This window comes from Heptranchias perlo, chromosome 30, assembly GCF_035084215.1.
Source record: "Heptranchias perlo isolate sHepPer1 chromosome 30, sHepPer1.hap1, whole genome shotgun sequence".
NCBI lineage: Eukaryota > Metazoa > Chordata > Chondrichthyes > Hexanchiformes > Hexanchidae > Heptranchias > Heptranchias perlo.
Window position 1 is genome coordinate 26,633,151 of NC_090354.1, and position 21,477 is coordinate 26,654,627.

General features: G+C 43.4%; 1 protein-coding gene across 2 annotated transcripts in view; it reads left to right on the forward strand.

The window, feature by feature from the left end:
• The window catches only part of LOC137300014 (vesicle-fusing ATPase), a 218,961-nt gene that overhangs the window by 36,895 nt on the left and 160,589 nt on the right, over positions 1–21,477 (forward strand). For both annotated transcript variants that reach the window (XM_067969099.1, XM_067969100.1), the window contains exon 4: positions 11,399–11,438. In XM_067969099.1, the coding sequence (XP_067825200.1) occupies positions 11,399–11,438 (40 nt within the window). The remainder of the gene's footprint in view (positions 1–11,398; positions 11,439–21,477) is intronic.

Consider the following 21,477-nt stretch of genomic DNA (forward strand, 5'->3'; position numbering starts at 1 on the left):
GTACCCAGTTAAGCAAGTGGCAAAATACAGTATCAATACCCTTGAGTTACATGTTATGTCTCAATGCCAACTTTGCAAGTTCCTTTTGGTAGGTTTTTTTTGAAAGTCAGTGTATTTTTGGGCAAAGCCAACTTCAATGGGATGAGACAGAGACTGTCCACAGTAAACTGGGCAAATCTGTTAATGGGTAAAATGACTGATGATCAGTGGGAAATGTTTAAAGAAACATTTAGCGTGATACAGAATCGGTTTATACCCCTGAGGGGCAAGAACTCTACTTGCCAAAAAAAACAGCCATGGACAACTAGAGGTATGGGACAGTATAAGACATAAGGAAAGGGCATACAAAAAGGCAAAAAACGGCACAGATCCTGGCGAATGGGAAAGATACAAAGGGTCACAAAACAGATAGTAAGAGCTACAAAAAGAGTATGAAAAGAAACTTGCAAGGGATATCAAAACCAATATGAAGAACTTTTATAGTTATATTAGGAAAAAGAGGGTTGTCAGGAGCAGTGTTGGCCCCTTAAAAACTGAAAGTGGGGATATTGTCATTGACAATGGGGAAATGGCAGACATGTTGAACAATTACTTGGAGTCAGTATTTACAGTTGACAGAGGATAGCATGCCGGAAATCCCAAGAAAACTAATATTTAACTGGGGACTGGGACTGCATTAGGGTTAGGGTTAGGGTTAACATAAGTAAAGCAATAGTAATAAAGAAAATAATAGTACTAAAGAGTGACAAATCCCCAGGACCAGATGGTTTCCACCCCAGGATTTTAAAAAGGAATTAGGTGAGCAGATTGCAGATGCCCTAACTATAATCTTTCAAAGTTTTCTAGATTCAGGAACTGTCCCTCCAGATTGGAAAATTGCACATGTCACTCTCCTTTTTAAGAAAGGAGAGGGAGGGAAACCGGGGCATTATAGACCAGTTAGCCAAACATCTGTTGTGGGGAAAATGCTGGAGTCTATAATTAAGGATAGGGTGACTGAACACCTCGAATTTTCAGTTAATCAGAGAGCCAGCATGGATTTGTGAAAGGTAGGTCGTGCCTGACAAACCTGATTGAATTTTTTGAAGAGGTGACTGAACTATTGGACAGGGGAATGTCAATGGATGTTATTTATATGGACTTCCAGTAGGCATTTGATAAGGTCCCACATAAGAGACTGTTAGCTAAGATAGAAGCCCATGGAATCGAGGGAAAAGTACGGACTTGGTTAGGAAGTTGGCTGAGCGAAAGGAGACAGAGAGTAGGGATAATGGGAAGGTACTCACATTGGCAGGATGTGACTAGTGGAGTCCCGCAGGGATCTGTCTTGGGGCCTCAATTATTCACTCTTTATGAAGGCATAGAAAGTCTTAGATATAAGTTTGCCGATGACACAAAGATTGGTGGCATCGTAAGCAGTGTAGATGAAAACATAAAATTAAAAGCGATTATTGATAGATTAGGTGAATGGGCAAAACTGTGGCAAATGGAATTCAATGTAGACAAATGTGAGATCATCCACTTTGGATCAAAATAGAAGAGAACAGGGTACTTTCTATATGGTAAAAAGTTAAAAACAGTGGATGTCCAAAGGGACTTAGGGGTTCATGACACTTCAATGATCTATGCACCTGAACAGGTGCAGAAAATAATCAATAAAGCTAATGGAATGCTGGCCTTTATATCTAGAGGACTAGGGTACAAGGGGGCAGAAGTTATGCTGCAGCTATACAAAACCCTGGTTAGACTGCACCTGGAGTACTGTGAGCAGTTCTGGGCACCGCACCTTTGGAAGGACATATTGGCCTTGGAGGGAGTGCAGCGTCGGTTTACTAGAATGATACCTGGACTTCGAGGGTTAAGTTACGAGGAGAGATTACACAAATTGGGGTTGTATTCTCTAGAGTTTCAAAGGTTAAAGGGTGATCTGATCGAAGTTTATAAGATATTAAGGGGAACAGAGGGTGGATAGAGAGAAACTATTTCCGCTGGTTGGGGATTTTAGGAGTAGGGGGCACAGTCTAAAAATTAGAGCCAGACCTTTCAGGAGTGAGGTTAGAAAATGTGGCATTTCTACACAAAGGGTGGTCGAAGTTTGGAACACTCTTCCGTAAACGGCAATTGATACTAGCTCAATTGCTAAATTTAAATCTGAGATAGATAGCTTTAAGGGATATGGGCCAAAGGTAGGTATATATGGAGTTAGATCACAGGTCAGCCATGATCTTATCAAATGGTGGAGCAGGTGTGAGGGGCTGAATGGCCTACTCCTGTTCCTATGTTCCTATTTTTCCTTCTGTCCTTCCCAATTTCCTCAGGAAGAATTTGTCTTGAAGGCTTTTGTCTCCATACATGGGAACAGGAGTAGGCCATTTAGCCCCTCAGTCTGTTGCGCCATTCAATGAGATCATGGTCGATCTGTATGCTAACTCCATCCACCTACCTTGGCTCATTCCTAAATGCCCTTGGCTAGCAAAAATCTATCACTCAGATTGAAGATTTTAGCAAATTTTCAGTGTTGGTGTTTAGGATTTAGGTCCTCCTTCCAACTGCACACACTATTCTAACAGGACTTATTAAGCTTTCATTATATCGTATCCTCTTTGCTTTAATGTTCTGTACCTCTTGAGACAAAACCTAGAATTCTATTAGCTTTTTTTCACCGCCATTTCAACATGAGGTACTGCTTTTTATTCCTGTAATGATCATGCATTTCCAAGTCCCTCTGCTCTTCCACAGCACTGAGTCCACTTTCATTCACAGCACAGTATAATTACTGCTGTGATTTTGTTTTCTCGATACATTACATTACATTACCTCACGTACTAACATTGAATTACCTCTGCCACTTGTTAACCCATTCCCCTGTCCTGTCAGTACGCCTTAGCAGTTTTATTTGGGTCTTCAAAGGAGTTGACTCCTATTATGGTATCATCTACACATTTCAACACCACCCCCTCTAAGTCTATATCCAAATGTTGATATACATAGTGTTCAGAAGTAGTCCCAGAACTGAATCCTGACTGACATCATTATCCACTTCCAACCACTCAAAAAAATTTGATTTATGCTTCGATCTTGCAGTACTTTATTTTATACACGGCATGGGAAGAATGTGATGCTGTGTAAAATGAGATTTTGAATAATTCTCAAACCCTATCCCAGTGTTACTAATGAAGCACACTAGTGGATGTGTGAAATTTTCATGCTCTCTCCATTTGAAGTGTTAAAATGGGCTCTATTTTACCACCCGCTATCGGGTGCGTTCCCCGCGGGGTGGGGGGGGGGGGGGGCTCCGAAAATTGGAGAATCCAGGCGCGGTACCGGAGCCCGCCCCGAACCCGCGCACTTCCGGGTTCCCCGCTGACGCGCCGGCGTGCGCGTGCAGCCCCTGCTGGTGGGAATCCCGCAGGCAATTAAAGCCAGCGGGATGCCACTTGACAATATTTATTTAAGTATTTCAGGTCATTAACTGACCTGATTAAGGGACTATGTGGGATTTTGGACCAAAATGGGACTGTTTCCCACACTGGGGGAAACACTCCCAGCTCGAATGGACGTGTTGCAGCAGTCAGTCTGTGGCAGCTGCAAAGGTCCATTTGACAGGGGGCGGGGGGGGCGGTGGGAGACCCTCACCCATTGCAGGAGGCCACTCCGTCACTTGGGACAAAGTTTGGCCTCCACCACCCTCCTTCTGACAGTCAAAGTCACCGACCTGCACACGTACCCTGGGGTCCGGAGACATGTACCTACCTTGCGGACCCCCTCAGATGTAGATCTTGCGGATGGGGGCCGCCGTAGCTGCAGTTATGACCTCCTCGGAGGGCGAACAGCATCACCAGCCTCGCCGGCCACGCCGTCCACCTCTGACACGTGGAGCTCCACAACAGAGTGCTGTGACACATCCACCTGTACAGCAGGAGGGAGGGCTACCGCAGAGAGAGATGCATCGCAGAGGGCACAACCCTCGCCACAGGGTCCACAGACCGAGGCTCAGCCTCCTGGACCTCTCCGAGCAGCAGTGCACACGGAGGCTCAGAGTCACTCGACATGTAGCTGTGGACATCTGCAGCCTCTTTCATGCCGAGCTGCTCCTGGCTGGCCCGAGCACCATCTTCTTACCTGTCGCTGTCAAAGTCACCACTGCCCTCCACAACTTCTCCGCATCCTTCCAGGGTACAACCGGGGACATCGCCGATGTCTCAGTCGTCTGTGCAGAAGAGCCCTGCAAATACACCTACACCCACTCTGCAGTGACACAATGGGTGGCATCAGTGGTGGGTCCTCATAGTGATACCCAGGAACGGGCATTATTGCACAAACCAGACGGGATTCGCGAAGATATGACAGTAGTGGTGCCAATATAATGTGTGATGAGTTGTTCTGAAATTCAATATAAGTAACACCCATGACAAACCCTCAAACACCCTTGTGCATCCCCTTCATGCTCGCGACACGTTTGCCTTACGCTGCCTACTGCACATATGTGATGCATGCCCTGTGGCTGCAGCACAGGTGGTGGCAGGTTGAGTGAGGTTGGCCGTGAGAGATGCACGAGAGGGTGAGTATGGGATAGAGCCATGAGATTGTATGAGGATTGGGTTGCGTGGTAGTGGCGGGGTGAGTACTGGCGGTGAGTAGGTGCAAGTAAGATGAGGATGGGGTTTGAGTGGGTATGAGGGGTGATGTGACAGAGTAGTGTTGGCAGTGCAGAAGGAGATGTGGGGTGGGGGCAGTGCTGTGGCAGACGGAGTGTAGGGGAAAGACTACGGATACTCACTGTGGCTGACCTACTGAGGTCATTGGACCGCCTCCTGCACTCTGTGCAGGTGGGCGATATGTTGGTGGTGCAGGTGACCCCCTCTGCCACCTTGAGCCAGGCCTTCCTGGTGGCAGAGGTGGGCCGCTCCCTCCCGCCCACCGGGTGGAAGATCTCTGTCCTCCCTCTCCTCCTCACCCCATGTATTGATACCTGGGGTGAGGCATCATTAAAATGGGAGCAGCCTTCCTCCTGGGCTGCTCCATGCAGTCATCTTTGCTATTGGTTGCAGCATCTGTCAGTGGAGGACTGCCCCTTTAAATAGAGCGCCTCCAGCTGACAGATCTTACTGCGCATGCGCAGCCTGCCCGACGCGCAGATCAGCAGCGGGGAACCCGGAGGAGCAGGTAAGTGGATCCAATTAGTGCGTTGCCTGCTACGATCGCGTGGGAAACCCACTAATTTCAACGCGCCCGATAGCCCACCCGCCGAGAACCCGCAGCCCTGCTAACGTCGGGCCCAATGTCACTGAACTTTTCTTTTTAATCCTTTGGAGTTGATCTCTATCTGGAGAAAGCATTTTGAAATTTTTAATACTGGAATGAAATTGTGGCCATTTATTGGTCATAGTGGTTTATTGGTCATAGTTTACGATGGTAAGACAATGCACTTCCGCAACATTCAGTTTAAGTGCAATTTTTCCTATCGTGTTTTGGGTCTCAAGTAGAAATTAATTTAATCTTTTAGTATGACCAACCTTTTTTTTTCTTTTCGCTTTCGCTCTCGCTCTGGGTGGGTGCATTAAAGAGAAAGTGATCCAGGTCTAATAGCAAATTACTTTTAAAAGCTTGACTTCATTTCTTGCAGGATTTCTGCATGACTTGAAAATGTAATAGTATTGCACTGGAGTGGGAACCAAGTTTGATATTTATAACACAAAATAAAGGCAAAGGATATTTGAAAATTCCTGTTTTAATTGGTGGTTAAAGATGGGGACTGGCCTTCACATACGTGCTGAGCATGATCATCAATTGAGTTCTTGCTGGAGGGCATTAATTCATGTTCATATTAGTGTGAACTTCGAGGACACTCTCAGCCTTCCCTCTAATTACTCCAGGTGGTTCAGAGAACGGTGATAGCTGTTCCATCTGTTTCTCCTTGTGGAGCCTGATGTATTGGGCGAATAAAAACCGAGGGGAAATTAATATCCATGCTCTACTTGTGCAGTATAAACAGCTTCCTGAAACAGCATGAGACTCAAGGTTGGCAGAGCATTTGCCAGTGGATTCTGGTGTCAGGATTTCAAGTCCATTTCCAATTTTCATTTTCCTGGCTTTATTTTATTTCACTGTCTCATTCCTATGTTCCTCTGTCCCCTTCATTCTCCCAAATATACTAATAAATGGGTGCATTCATGAACCTTGTAGGTCAGGCTGATGAGTGGTTTCTCAGAAATAACTTGTAACATTCTATGACTCTGCAACACAATAACGGGCCATTCAGCCCATAAAATCTGTGCTGTTTTATTAAAATCCTGTTTTTCTCCACTCCCATTCTTGCTCCCTATAAACTTCAATTCTTGCAAGCAACGATCAGATTTCCTTTTGATTGCTGTGCTCTGTTGAAAGTGGTTTCTGATAAATTGCACATTTTAACCATGCTGACTGTAGAATTTTTTCTGACCCCTCTATTTTAAATTTTTTTATGGTTTAATTTTCCGGTGCTGGTTGATACTTACTAGGAGCAGAGTGAGTGGTTGAGAAGGAAGGCTCAACTAGTTGGGGCAGTTGGATTGTTTGGTCACCTGGGGTTTTGTTTTCACATGAATTTATGGACCTGTCAGGTCCATAAACATATACAAGAATTGGTTACCTTGTGGTGTTCAGTGCAAGGAGGGTCAAATGAGCTCCAACCAAAAGGTTGGGATCCTACTACAGATTAATTATTGTCCTCATCACAAATCTACATATGATGCATTTAATTCTATAAACTTATTTTCCCCATCGATTTGATGTTGCTGTTGGCAAAGCAGACCTGAAATTTGGTGAGACTTGATAATCCTGTTTAGTCTTCAGCTTAACATTTTCTGCAATTAATTTCATTTCCTCTGAAAATCTCGCCATCAAATGCTCAAACCAGGAAGCATGTGTGTTGCAGGCCCATGTCCATTGCCTTTTTGTGGTTGGTATGGGTGCATTTTCAATCCTTTTCTCTCTGGCAACTGCAAATGGCCTCATGGGGACCTGGTCTCCTCCATGAGTTCCAGTAAAATCTCTGACTGTGATATCCAAATCTCCTTGGATCTTGTTTTTCTTGAAAATGGGTAAAATTTGAACAGAAGAGCCAGATGGCTGATTGCCAGTGTTGGATGGATGATCAATTGGGGATTAATTTTTATAAGCTAGAGCTATTAAGCCTCTAAGCTACCTCCGAGGGCATGTTCTAGAGTTATACAAGATATTTAATTGATTCAAGGTGTACTGCATAATTGGATAGACAAAGTAAATCTGGAACAACACTTTTTGATACATCAAGGTAGCATGACAAAAGGGCTCAGTTTCAGGGTTGTTGAGGACTGGAAGTACTTAAAGGGATTGATGAACAGCTGGAATGGGTTTTTGGGAAGCTTGCTTTGAGGGTAGGAGACTGGACTAGTTAAACAGCTTGATGCTTTGTTTTGAAGGGAAGATGGCAAGGTTGTTATTCTGGAAGGAGGTGGATCAGGTGGGCTGAAGGGCTGTCTTCTTCTGAACGTGTATTTTGATGGGAAAGTTTCAAATGGGCTATAATGAAGTCTTGACCAGATGCAGTAAGGAGGCTTTGGAAATGGAGAAATTGGAATGTTTCAGTGATTGAGAAGGCGAGTAAATGATTTGATAGTTGGGATGATTTCCACCCCCTCCGCAATTTTTTTCACCTCTCCTGAAGATGTTGATATGCTGCTCGGCTTCTGTAACCTCTCAACTGGTCATTCTTCGTGTGTGAACCTGGATAATGGAAATTATATATTGTAGGGGGAAAGGAAATAACAGCCAAACCTGATCTTGTACACAGATGTTCATTTTCCAGCAGAACTGCAGAGAGCAGTCAGGACTGGGAAACATCATTTATTTTGCCCCTAATCCAGGGGTGCCAGGATCAATTATTGTAACCCTACAGTCACCCAGCCAGAATCAACTAAATCAGCACAGCCTGAATATTGAACATGGGACTTTCTGATCTGTGTCCTCAGTTGCTAGCTTTCTTTACCATTGGGCAAGTTAACGGGCCTCTGTCTATCATTATGAATTCTAATACTCCCAGTTGTACTGACATTTTGAGACTCAATAGACCTCCATTTGATGCTATAAATCGAGTAAACTCTGTTCATTCTGGCTGTTTGAGTAAATCTTCAGGACAAATATGTAATTTGGATACACGTCACTATATGGTGTGGGAAGGCTTGGCAGTGTTGCAGAAGAATGTGAGGACAAAAGGTACTTGCACAGATTCATCTTTTCAATCTTGTACTAAATCACTTCTGTACACTGTCATTGTTGTCTGGAAGCACACAATGGCCAGATTACTCATGTCACAATTTTAAAAAGTCATGCAGGATTTTTAACTCTTTATGGTTAATCCCAACAACTTGATTTTTAAATAAAACATCTAAAACTTTGAAGACTGGGAGAACATTCACACGGACTGCAGTTGTTCAAGAAGGTGGCTCACCACCTTCTCGAGGGCAATTAGGGATGGGCAATAAATGCTGGCCTTGCCAGCGACACCAACATCCCATGAACTAATAATTAATAAGTTTAAGAATGTCTTCTTGGGTTACTGGTAGCAATCCGTTCTGAGTCCGAAGGTTTTGGATTTAAGCCTCACTCTGGAGACTTGAGTGCATAATCTCGGCTGACTCTTCAATGCAATGCTGAGAGCGCTGCACTGTCTGTGCTGTCTTTTGGCTTGAACGTGAAACCGAGGCTCTGACTGCCCTCTTTGACAGATGTAAAAGATCCTGTGGCACGATTTAAAGAGGAGCAGTGGAGTTCTCATGGTGTTCTGGCCAATATTTATCTCTCGAGCAACATCACCTACTTTTTAAAAAAAATAAATAACTGGGTTGTCTGGTCATTAATCTCATTGCAGGTGTGTGACCTTGCTGTGTGGAAATTGCTGCATTGCTCTACATTACAACAGTGACTACACTTTAGTACAGCACCATATTGCCTGTGAAGTGTCTTGGGATGTCCTGAGGTTGTGAAAGGTGCTATATAAATGCAAGTTTTTCTTAACATTCAAAAATACTAATACAGGATATATTGTACTAAGTGTGTGAGATGCTTCATTTCTGAAACCTCTTCTCATGACAATAAATTGCCTGAAAACACCTACTACAATTTTGCACTTTTTTTCAACCACAATCTATATCCTTCAGGTGTGCATAGTGGTGCTACGCTGCTCAGGAAGACTGGCTGGCTATGTCTTCACTGTGTTCTTCCATTCTTGAGAAATCAACCAAACAACAAAATACAGGCTTCGTTGACTTCCGCACCCCCCCCCCCCCCCAAAACCATATAGAAGCTCTACGTTCTTTGCATGCGACTCAAGTTTATTGTGAGATTTGCACAGTAGTCATTCAGGCAACCTCAAATAACAGAGCATGGCACTGGACATGAGTTTTGGGGAAGCTTCCATGTACACTGTCACCCACTCTCGTGAAGTTGTCCTGTTCAATGGTATCATCTTTGGCCTTGTTACGTGGGACCAGAAGTGTGAATGACTTCACCTGCAAGCTGACTGGCTCAAGGGAACAATGCATGATAAAAATTGAGGATATGCTTTCCTTTCAATGATCGCTGTGCGCACAGGTTGCCATATGTACTTCCTGGAGAATACATTTTAAGTGACCCCATTGAAACTAAATATCCCATGCCTTCCTTCTATTAAGAAAGAACTTGCATTTACATTGCACCTTATCATGCTCTCGTGACGCCAAATCACGAAGCACTTGGCCACCTCGGAATCACTTTTTGAAGTGCGTTGACTGTTTAGGCAAACGTGGTAACTGATCTGCATACAGTGAGATCTCAAACAGCACATGAGATGACCAAGTAATCTGTTTTGATGCTGTTGATTGAGGGAAGTGTGTTGGCCAGGACATCAGGAGGATATCTTCCTCTTCATATAGTGACTTGGGATCTTTTGCATCCACCTGAACAAGTAGATGGAGCCTTGGTTCAACGTCTCGTCCAAATGACTGCACCTCCAACAATGCAGCACTTCATTGTTACACTGAAGTGTTGGTCTAGATTCTGTGATCAAGTTGCACACGTGACCTTCTGACTTGCCAACTGAGCTAAGCTGATATGTATGGTTAATTCCAACCTCCCTTTGCTGTTTAGCATCTTATGGCAGTAAAGGAATAAACTGTTAGCAGAGAGGATTTTCTTGGATGTGCACTTAAAGCAGGCGCTTGTCAGGTAGAGCAGTATTGTTGTCTTACCATAAGGTTTTGAGGGCAAACATCTTTTTCCTGAGTTTTGTGCATCCTAGACACTGCATGCCTTTGTTCAGCTGACTCTTCCCATGCTTGCTGCATCATGTGCTGTGGAGCGGTAGCCATTAGTGCCATGAAGTAACTTCCTTCTGACTTCTTACAATAGGGCTTCCAGTACCTGGATGGTCAGCCAGCTTTCCTCACTCTAATGCCTCACTCTTTGGCTGTTTTGCTTAGCTCGTGCTTTTGTTTTGGCCTCCAGTATAGTTTTGGCTGTTCAAATACTTCCTAATTTTAGGTCACAGCTGAATGAGGATTATTGCTTTGCTCTTCATTAGCTGGCTCACTCAGTTATTACCCATTATTTAGCCAAAGTACTGAAAATAGTAAATGTCATATTTTGCAGCCTTCAAACAATTTTGTTAACTCCTCAGTAGTGTACAATATCCAATCTGTATAACTCCACATAGCATTGGTCTCTGGCGCCTTCAATACAACATGTAAGACTCTGTCTTGGTTTGATTGTAGAACAAACTGATACCAATGTCCAGCTTTGCTGACTCACTGCATAGCTCACCAGCTCTTTTCTGGGATGGCTGTGATCTTTTGGAAAAGAACGATGGGATCCAACTCCTTTTTTCGGAGTATATAGACAGTTACTTTCTTCGTACCTCTGCAGTCAACAACCTGAAATCGGGCAAATTCAGTGGTGGGGGGGGTGATGTGCTGTCATATTATTCGACCGCTTACTATGTAACATTACAATAACCTTAAGAGTCTTGATAACGTTTCACTATACCCAAGTGCACACAACAGTTACGATCCTTGCTCAAAATGTGAAGGTCAGGCAGCCAAGGAAAGGATTTTTGTAATATTAGAATAGTGTTATCAGGACTAGGTGCACTTCTCAAAGCAAGTATCTGTATTATTTGAGTCATAACAAAGTGGTTATTCTTGTATCTTTGTGTAAGATATTTTCCAAGACAGATGACTAAATTTTAGTCAAAAATGTGGTGCATGACTCGTCATTCTTGGTCCTCAAATTTCTATTCTGGATGTCCTTATTATTCATCAATTTTTAAAAATAATTCTTTTTTAAAAAAAATGAATTTATTGAAGCAGTGCTGTTACATTAACCGTTTCTATTTTCCTTGCAGAGAAAATGGGTGGAGCTCTCCATTGGCCAGGAAGTCGAAGGTACGTTTCCTTTTTACTTAAATTTTTCCAATAACATGAAGGAACAATTGCAGAAATATAAACTTGCATTTATATTTAATGTTTATAGTGCGAGCACAGTTTACAAAGCGTGGGAAGATATGAGCAGAATGTCACATCAGATACAACACTAACTCAGCTATATAATACTGACGTACACAGTGATTATTGTGAGGAGCCCACCTTCCAAGAAGAACATCGAAAAGATTGGTTTAACAGGAAGTGGACAAAATAAGGCATGGAGTGGCAGGAAGTAGAGGAGGAGCTCCAAGGGGCATCCTCTTCAAGAGAACAAAGAAATGGACTGTTAACAGAAAATGGCTGGTCGTGATATTTGAGGAAAAGACATGTCTGAAGGAACTTCTCATTGAGATTTAGTAAATGCATAATTTGTTGCATCTAAGCAGTTTAAAAAAAAAAAAATCTGCACCCAGGTTGAGTGTGATGGCAAATCCTCAATCAATACATGGGTTTACTTCAGTGAGAAGCATTCCTGGAAATATGGGAGAGGTTACTGAGCCCTCCCCAGTTCCTTTGCTCCCATTTAGGGAAGCGTACAATGGTGAAAATGCATTGTGGTGCAATAAAGGAGTAATCTTTATGGACCCAAAGTGAGAAGGTTGGAATATGCAGCATTCTACAGTTTTACATACCGACCAACCTCCTTAATTCTCTTTGAGGAACTGATGTCCCAACTGGGCTGTGGGAAGCCCTACCACTTCATCTTCCAAAAAGCATTTGATGGTTCTCTATGAAAGGCTACTATTGAATCTTAAGAGTGGTGGTAATTCAGGATAAAATCTGGGAATGGAATTTTAAAAATGGGTAGGAAGCAGCAGATACTTGTCATGGGAATTAGGTTGGGTAGGGCCAGTGCTCAGTGAGGTGCCCCAGGGATTTCTGTTTGTAATTAACATTCATGATTTGGATTCAGAAGCTCAATGCAACTGGTCAAATTCACGGGTGGTACTAAATTGGGAGATGCAGTTGAATCTAAGAAGGCAGCTTCGCAACTACAGAATAAGTTGATAACTATTTCAACACCAAAATATTTTGAGAAACTTGAGAGGTCTAGGGTTTTTTGTAGAATTGTTGTTCTACAGCAAACAGAATGCTGTATTACCCAGCCAGAGGTAGTAGAGTCCAAGTTGGAGGAAATTGTACTCTAACTGTTTACAGTCCTCTGGTCCAACCACACCTTAAGTATTGTTTCTATTTCTGATCACAAAGACATGTACAAAATTCTTGAAGTGATTCAGGAAAGAGCCACTAGATAGATCATTGGTGTCAGAGGAGTGACTGGAGGAACCTGGGCTTTTCAACCTTGAAAAGAGGCAACTGAGAGGTGACCTTCCAGAGCGGGATGTTGAATGGTCACGTAGCCCCTGAACTCTAGAATTGTGGTCCTCAAAGTTCAGGCAACACTGCATTCATCTTATTTGCACTATATTCCTTGTGTCGGCTTGTCCTGTATAGTGGAACTCCCCCCTCCCCCCAGCCAACTCTACTCAAATGTTAATGCACCATTCAGAAATTGTGGTTTCATTTAAATAGATTGTTATCTGCATCATTCAGTACAATAGTGCTGAGTTTGTGTGCTTCCCCTCCTCCCTCCTCGCCCCCCCCACCACGTTTAAGGGTGGCAGAGGCATACCGTGGCTTCTAGCCACAATTAAGCAAATTGTAAACAATTTCACAACACCAAGTTATAGTCCAGCAATTTTATTTGAAATTCACAAGCTTTCGGAGGCTTCCTCCTTCCTCACCACATCACAATTAAGCAAAGGCATTGGTATCCTTTTATTAATTCTACAAGAATAATTGTGATAGTCACCTTGATTTAAATTGGATGCAAATGATTTTAATAAGTGCTAATTGGCTACAACTTTTTACACTGGAAAATAATGTGAAGAAACACTGGATTTAGTAAGGCAGTTTAATGGTGTGACTTCTTGCTGCAATTGCTATCTGCAGGCCTGTCGTAACACTGCTAACATGGTGCCAATCTGAATAAAAATAATTATCACATGGTACAGTTGTTTGTGCTTTAATAATAACAATTCATTTTGGGAAACAAGGACAAGATATTTAAGGGTAAGTAACGGCCAAAGTTTTAAGGTGTGGGGGTCGCTGGGCAGCTAAAGGTCAAGGTCTGCGATCCATGATCACTTTTTTTTGAATAGGTCAAGTACTGATTCTCACCTTTTTATCGACTCTTCCCCCCCCCCCCCCCCCCCCCCCCCAAAAAAAGTTGTGCATGCCAAACCGAACAAACAATCTGAAGTTGCAGTTCCCAGTCTGAAATCAGTAATAGGAGTTTGGGGTACACACCTTGCTTTCGCTGCTTGGTTGAAATTTGAATTCTGCATAGGAGAGTGTTCTGTTCCTGTGTGTTTACATGCACGTGCAGAGCACTTTTCCCAGCAATTAAGTGTGCAATGTTTAGATAGTGCCAGTGGTGGTAGCTGCACTGTCTTGGCATGTAAATTCATTGCAGGTATGTGTAAAATGTGCCCAAGAAGTTCAGTGGACCTCCTGGGCACGATTACACCTGACTTGATGGTGCACTGGATTTACACTGTGGTGTCAGTGTAACAGAAGTTAACAATTGCCCTTTCCAGGTGATCTCAAACCACCCCTCCTCCCAGCTATGTCAGGGCCTGATTCCAGATTTACAATACAACTATATAATCCCAGTGTAAATATCTCCAGGGAGAATTTGGGTTAATTTCTTTTTATTTTCACTCCGACCTACTCTCTTGAGAAGCATTTTTATTCAGCCCGTTATGACCCAGTTGCCTGGTATCTCTGCTGCTCAATAAAGAGCAGGCCTGTGACAAATTAATGTGGCTGGGCTCTTGGCAAGACAGTGAAGTTATGTAAATGAGATTTTAGAAAAGTCATGCAACTATGGCATTGAAAAAATGAAATACATTCTCCTGTTTTTAAATATCAGTTTTCTTTTACCTAAAGAGCTGTTGATTCCTAGATTGGGAACGGTTCCTCTGGTACCTCTACCAAGTGGTGATTTTTCTTATGTGATCTTCAGCAGTGACTGTTAAGCTATTTGACTGTGGGGAATTGCATTGGATCCCAGTCGTACCCTTGCCCAGTGTCCAGGTGTATGTTATATTTAAATCCCTTCATGGCCTCACCCATCCTTATCTCTCTGTAACCTCCTACAGCCTGACAACCCGGCTCACTCTGAACTCTGTTCCTCTGACTCTGGACTCTCGTGCATTCCTCTCTGCCCCACCATTGGTAGCTGTGTCCTGTCTGCATTGTGTAGTCTGGCTGCATCTAACACTGGCTACCAGTTCATAAACTAGGAAGGTTAATGTGCTGATCAGTGCACTGAGATTGCTTTTGTGTTCTTGCCTCTGGATGCAAAACAAAGGGTAGAATCTTAAGAAAAATGCTTCATTCATTAGTTAATGGCTATGTATTGGTTTTTCATTTCTATTCTACAACCTGTAGTTAAATATTGGACTAGCCTGCTTGCATTATTTGCATTCTCCCTTGCAGTCACGGTCGGAAAATGAGTAGTGTATGCCTTTTGAGAACCAAACCTATTTATTCTAAAATGATTTGGAAGGCTGATAAACGGTGCAGATATTGAGCATGACTGCAACTTCGTAAATGTTGAAAATAATCTTGTTGTAATGTGAAGGTAATAGATATGTCACTGCGGCACACAAGTTCAGTGCATCGTGCTGAGTAATTGGAGATGATCTCACCAGCCTCTAACTGTGTATTAGAGCTGGCGCTCTCCACGGTCCTGATTCTGAACCTTCCAATTACGACATATCCTTTTTGTAAGAATGGAAGAGAAGGATGATAATTGGCTGATAGAAAACTAGTTACTATACAAATTGCATCCTTGTGCACGTTTAGTGATGTGAACTCTTTGGGAGGGACAATGGGAGGAACAAAGGAAGGTGCTTTTTACCCTGATCTTTTGCCATCTTTGTAAGTTGGGAGGGGCTTGATTTATTTTTGCAGTTTAAACTGTGCTTAAGACGATCAATACATTAGGTTAACTTCAGTACCAACCAGACGTGATACTGCATTGGTGTTGTTGTTACCATTGAGTGGCTTTTATCTCAGAATCTTGCTCTGTTTCATTGTTCTGTGTCTTATGTGCATTTTGAGTACAAAACTGGTGAAACAATGGGGCAACTTGTATTGTGATCAGAGTTTAAAGGAGGGCTTCTTTCTAACAGTGCGTCATCAAATTATTTTGGTGAATGAGTTCAAACAGATTCAGGCCTGATCGTTCTCAAGTTATGGATATCAGAAATAAAGAAAATGTTGCAAATACACAGCGTGGTGACACCCCCTCCCCTCCCCCCTCAGGGCTGGGAAAAATAGTCTGATCTGTCATTTTTCTTCTGCTCTTTGTATTGCTCAGCCCTGTGTCAAGACTTGCATGCCTTCCTGTTCGGTTCCGAAAAAGGTTCTCAGTCCGAAAGCATTAAATCTTTTCTCTTGGTGTTGACTAATGTGCTGTACGTATGCAGCCTTTTGTTTTTATTCCCAATTCTTTATATTTTGGAGCTAACATCCAGGCCAAGCAGCCAGCGCAGGACATGAGCTTGCACTGTACAGAGTAAAGATTGAGTGAATTACCCTGGGCCACACTTGCACCCTCCTTAAATACTTGGGAGCTAGTTAGCTGTCTTGTGTGTCAGACAAGTAACATTTGTGCCAGGCAATGACCATCTCCAATGAGAGTCGAACCACCTCCCCTTGACATTCAACAGCATTACTATCGCCGAATCCCCCACCATCAATGCCCTGGGAGTCACCATTGACCAGAAACTTAACTGGACCAGCCATATAAATACTGTGGCTACAAGAGCAGGTCAGAGGCTGGGTATTCTGTGGCGAGTGACTCACCTCCTGACTCCCCAAAGCCTTTCCACCATCTACAAGGCACAAGTCAGGAGTGTGATGGAATACTCTCCACTTGCCTGGATGAGTGCAGCTCCAACAACGCTCAAGAAGCTCGACACCATCCAGGACAAAGCAGCCCACTTGATTGGCACCCCATCCACCACCCTAAACATTCACTCCCTTCACCGGCGCATCGTGGCTGCAGTGTGTACCATCCACAGGATGCACTGCAGCAAATTGCCAAGGCTTCTTCGACAGCACCTCCAAAACCTGCGACCTCTACCACCTAGAAGGACAAGGGCAAGGGCAGCAGGCACATGGGAACAACTCCACCTGCACGTTCCCCTCCAAGTCACACACCATCCCGACTTGGAATATATCGCTGTTCCTTCATTGTCGCTGGGTCAAAATCCTGGCAGTCCCTTCCTTAACAGCACTGTGGGAGAACCTTCACCACACCGACTGCAGCGGTTCAATGCGGCGGCTCACCACCACCTTCTCAAGGGCAATTAGGGATGGGCAATAAATGCTGGCCTCGCCAGTGACTCCCACATCCCATGAACAAATAAAAAAAAAATGCATGTTGCTGGAATGTGTACGAATGGGAGAAATTCAGATGCATTAAAGAGGAACAACACTGGCCAGATTTGACTTGTGTTTCCACTTTTTCCCCTTCCCTTCTATCCAATTCCACTATCCATGGTGTTAATATTTAATGGTGTTGCCATGCACTGTGCTCTTTCTTGCTCAAAACTATCCACTGCTGTGTAATTGCACTGGGTAGTTCATGTATTTTGGGTAACTCAGTGGATACTACTTCACTTGACAGCTTTTCTGAGATTGAATTCGCTGTGTAGTGAATTGTAGGTGGGATCTAATATCAGATCGGTCTGCCCATATTCTGTCTCCTTCACTAACCAAAAATACTAGTGAATGTTCTGGAGTAGGACATTAATGCATATTGTAGTGTTTTTAAGGATGAATTTCAAAGGGAACTATAGCTTTAGCTCTTAAGTTTTTAAAAATTCGTTCATGGGATGTGGGCGTTGCTGGCAAGGCCATCCCTAATTGCCCTTGAGAAGGTGGTGATGAGCCGTCACCTTAAACCTCTGCAGTCCGTGTGACTGCAGCGTTCAGTCCGTTGCTGAAGCTGTTTGTTCTGAGTGGAGAGGGACTGGCTTTGCATCAAGTAATATCTGTGCACTTAGAGAGGAGTACTCAATTGTTAATAACCCCAAATGTTGTAACTGAGGTACGCTTGTATTGTGTCTCAATTCCCTTTATTATCATGTTTCATTCCTAAAGGTGGATAGGAGTAGCCATCTTGTGCCGATCTCTGCGTAGCTGAGGTGTTGTAAACTGTGTGGTAACTGCTTCAGTACAGATGTGCACGTCTTAAGATTGAGAGAATTTTACTCCCCCCCCCCCCCCCCCCCCCCCCCCCCCCCCCACCCCCCACTTCCCGTCCACTGCACGGCTGGTGATGTTTTTCATAGAAATACCACTGTCAGCCTGAATGAAGATGTTTCAGATCATGAAACTTTCACTCTGCCCAGGGGACCTGTGAAGTGCATGATCAAAAATAGAAGGGGGGGGGGAAAAAAACCCATATTTCTGACTTGTTGAGCTTGATGAAAATATTACGTCTGTACAATGTCTGGTGGGCATCAATCTTTTACAAGCGTTAGAAGTGGCTCGGTAGGCCATGATCAATTGACTTTTTTTAATAAGGAGAGATTTTCTTGGGGATGCAAGGTATTAGAGCTTTGGAGAAAAGACATGAAATTGGAATTAACAGTGGATCTTTGATCTATTTTAACAAAAACGGCAGAGCAGCCTCATGGCCCATTTTTGTTCCATTTTCTCCTGTTCCAATTTTTCTAAGTAGGATAGGGAGGGGATAGAGATTTCAGTTGATAACTACTCAGGGACTGGGAAATTGAGCTTCACCTCCTACCTTGTGCTTTATTCAAGAATATATATATTTTTTTCCTCTTCTTGGTGACCTTTCCGTACGTAATAGTGCTCCCAGTATCGCCCTGATTGAGATCAGTTACCTCGGCGCAGACTGGGAACCAAACACTGGGACCTTCCAGGGCTCAGTGCTACATTTTGTAGTCTCATGCACGCACGGCTGTGAAAACTTGATTTTTAATCTGTGTGTAGCCTCTAGTGAACTGGCATTTTGGGCCTCGTGGGGCTCAGATATCAGCTGCAGGTTCATTGCCATCAAAATAACTGATCCAGGGATTTTTTTTGTCAATGGAAATTCTAGGCAAATTTTGATTTCCACTTGACTTGCTGTTACTTGTCTGTGCAATGGTGTGTGACGTTGTAGAAGGGTCTCTGTGCTAGGTTATTTTTGTGACTAGCCTGCTGCTGTTGATAGTATTGAGATTTCTATAACATAGAACCAAGTACAAGTTAGAGGAGTGCAGTTTGCAGGTGGCTGCAATCCTCTGCTATTTCATCCAAGTGGCTGTTCTTTGTAATTCTTGATGAAAGTTCGCAAGCTATTTGACTGGGGAGGGGCATGGAAACTCGGCTTGATACTTGTATGATGGGCACCTTGGTTGCTTTTCTTCCAGTCGAGGGGCACCTCTGGATCAATTGAAGTACTTGTAGTGCTGCCTGGGTTGAGATCAGCTAACTCAGCACAAACCAGGGACTGAACCTGGTTCCTTTTCTAGCCTGAATGCTGAATCAGATGCATTGCTCAGCCATTCACCCAATGCACTGTGATGGTTAGGGAGCAGAGATGCTATAAATATTAACTTTATCTGCAGTCCCTCCATCTGCAGTCTAACTTTCCGCAGTGAGATTGCAGCTACTGTATTCCCTCCCCTAAATCATTGAGGTTAGATTCAAGGAATTCAGGCATGCTCCTGAACTGTCAAAAGGCTCTCCTGAATGGCCAAGTGTTCCATCGACGCAGTCTGAAGCTCTTGGCCTATCTGGCTGTGTATGGAGATGCTGTTGAATATTTAATTGCATTAGGAAATTGAGATCTATTTGCCTTGAGCTCCATTTAATCATTAGGTACTCAAATCTGCTTACTCAACATATTAATCAGTGTTGAAGTCTGATTTCTCATTTCTTGATTTAACATTTAATCAAATGGATAAGTGTCTGCTGGACAGACCTCAATGTAGTTTAAATTACCTGTTATCTCAGTCTTTGCGTTGCACATAAACTTTCTTATTCCCCAGAATTTTACTGATGCCAAACCAGTCTGATTCTTGCAAATGAAAACCTTGTGTAATGCTTAGTTATTTAATGAAAAAGTTAATGTATTCCTTTTTCTCCCCATTGCTCCTTTTCTCTCCCAACAAAAAAATGCATCCTAGCTTTCAGCCTCTGTACTTGGCTGACTGTTCACCCAAAGATGCAGAAGTTGTTGGTGCTGGTCTGTTGAAGGACCCTGTGGAAGCAACTGCTGGCCCTCTGCCTTGGGTGAAACCTGGACCTGTTACATCTTGTGAAGGGGTGGGTGGGAAACTGCAGAAGGAGGAAAAGAAGGCATTTAAACTCCATGTCTGGTGTTTTATGTGACGGAGAGGAGGGAGGAAAGAGAGCATAAAAGTGCCACTTAAATTTTACAGCATCCCTCACGGACGAGCATGTGTCGCTGTTTGTAAAAAAAAAAAACAAGAGGCGCCATTGTGCAGGAATGAGAAATGAACAAAGGGGAGGAAGTGGTGTACACATGGCCAGACTGGCATTGAAGAGGCTCTTGAAGGAAGTGATGAGGTAGTGATTTAGGGGCACAATGACCAAGGATATGCCATGAAGGGAGTGGGCAATGATTTGTAAGCCAGAGTCAAAGAGGCAGAAGATGTGAGCTGGGTCATATATTTGTAGGAGACCACTCGAGTAAGGAGGGTTGAGGCTGTGGAGGGGTTTGAAGCTCTGGGCATGCAACCAATATGCTGGAGAACAGGGAACCAATAGTACCTCGGACAAATGAGGCTGTTAATACAGGATAATGCCCAAGAGCAGAGAATGCTAGAACCATGCTGCGGTCAGTCGGCATTTGTAGATGGGTTCTGAAGTTTTGGGTGTGTTCGCTTCTTTGGTTCTGATAAAGGGTCTACACCCAAAGCAATAACTTGTCTTATTTCTTTGTATGTGCTGATTAACCTGCTGTGTATTTCTAGCATTGTTTGTTTCTGTGTTCAGATTTCCAGCTTTTGTAATTTTTCTATGTCTTTTGATGCCCATAAAGTCCTTGACATGTGTAGATAAATGAGGGAAAATTGTTGCATTAGTATGGGAATGTTTATCAGCATCCAAGGATGGATCGGAGTTATTTTAACAACGTGAATCTAAACGTAAATTAGATGCCAGACAATTTTTGGCTCAGCATAAAGCGCATTGTAGGGATGGACATGGCACATCGAGTTTGAGAGATTTTGATCAATTATTGAAGCTGGACAGATTGCAAGCCCAACTTGCGGTAAAGGTGGGGGTGGATATTTTTGTTCTGCCTTCATTCCTGCAGCAGTCTGCTCCAGAATAACACGTTCTACAGCTGACTGCTTTGATCTGCTGCAGTGCGAGTTAATTGTCTCTCGATTTTACAGGGACATATAACATCTTTTTGAACTTGCTTCATAATGCGGCGGTGTTAGTGTCGCATTGACCCAGAAAAGTGGAAGTTTACAGCTGTGGCAAAATAGAAGCCTGGTTATTTTCCCAGGCCAGCTGTGCCCTTTATACTGTTAATGTACCTGTCAGCGCACATCTGTTGAAAGATGTTGAGCTCTGCTGTCGGACTGGCAGATGTTCAAATACCATAATTTCCAGAGCACCATTGAGTTTTTGTGCTCCTAAAGTTTTCAGTAATCTTGCACTCCCAGTTGCCATTTCTTTGTTTGTCATTAGCTTTTGGTCTGTTTCATTGAATACTGCATTTCCCCCCCACCCCCTTAAAATATGTGGAGGGGGTTCCTTATGCTACATATGCACATTAAATGTGTTGTCTCAGGCAGCATTGATGACTATCTAGGAGCTCGCTGGCCCCCTGAGCTTAGTGCATTGTATCAAGAAATGGTGACTCCATCAATCAATCTGTACAAAAATAACAGTTCATGAGCCTGAGACAACTATCTTGACATACCCTGTC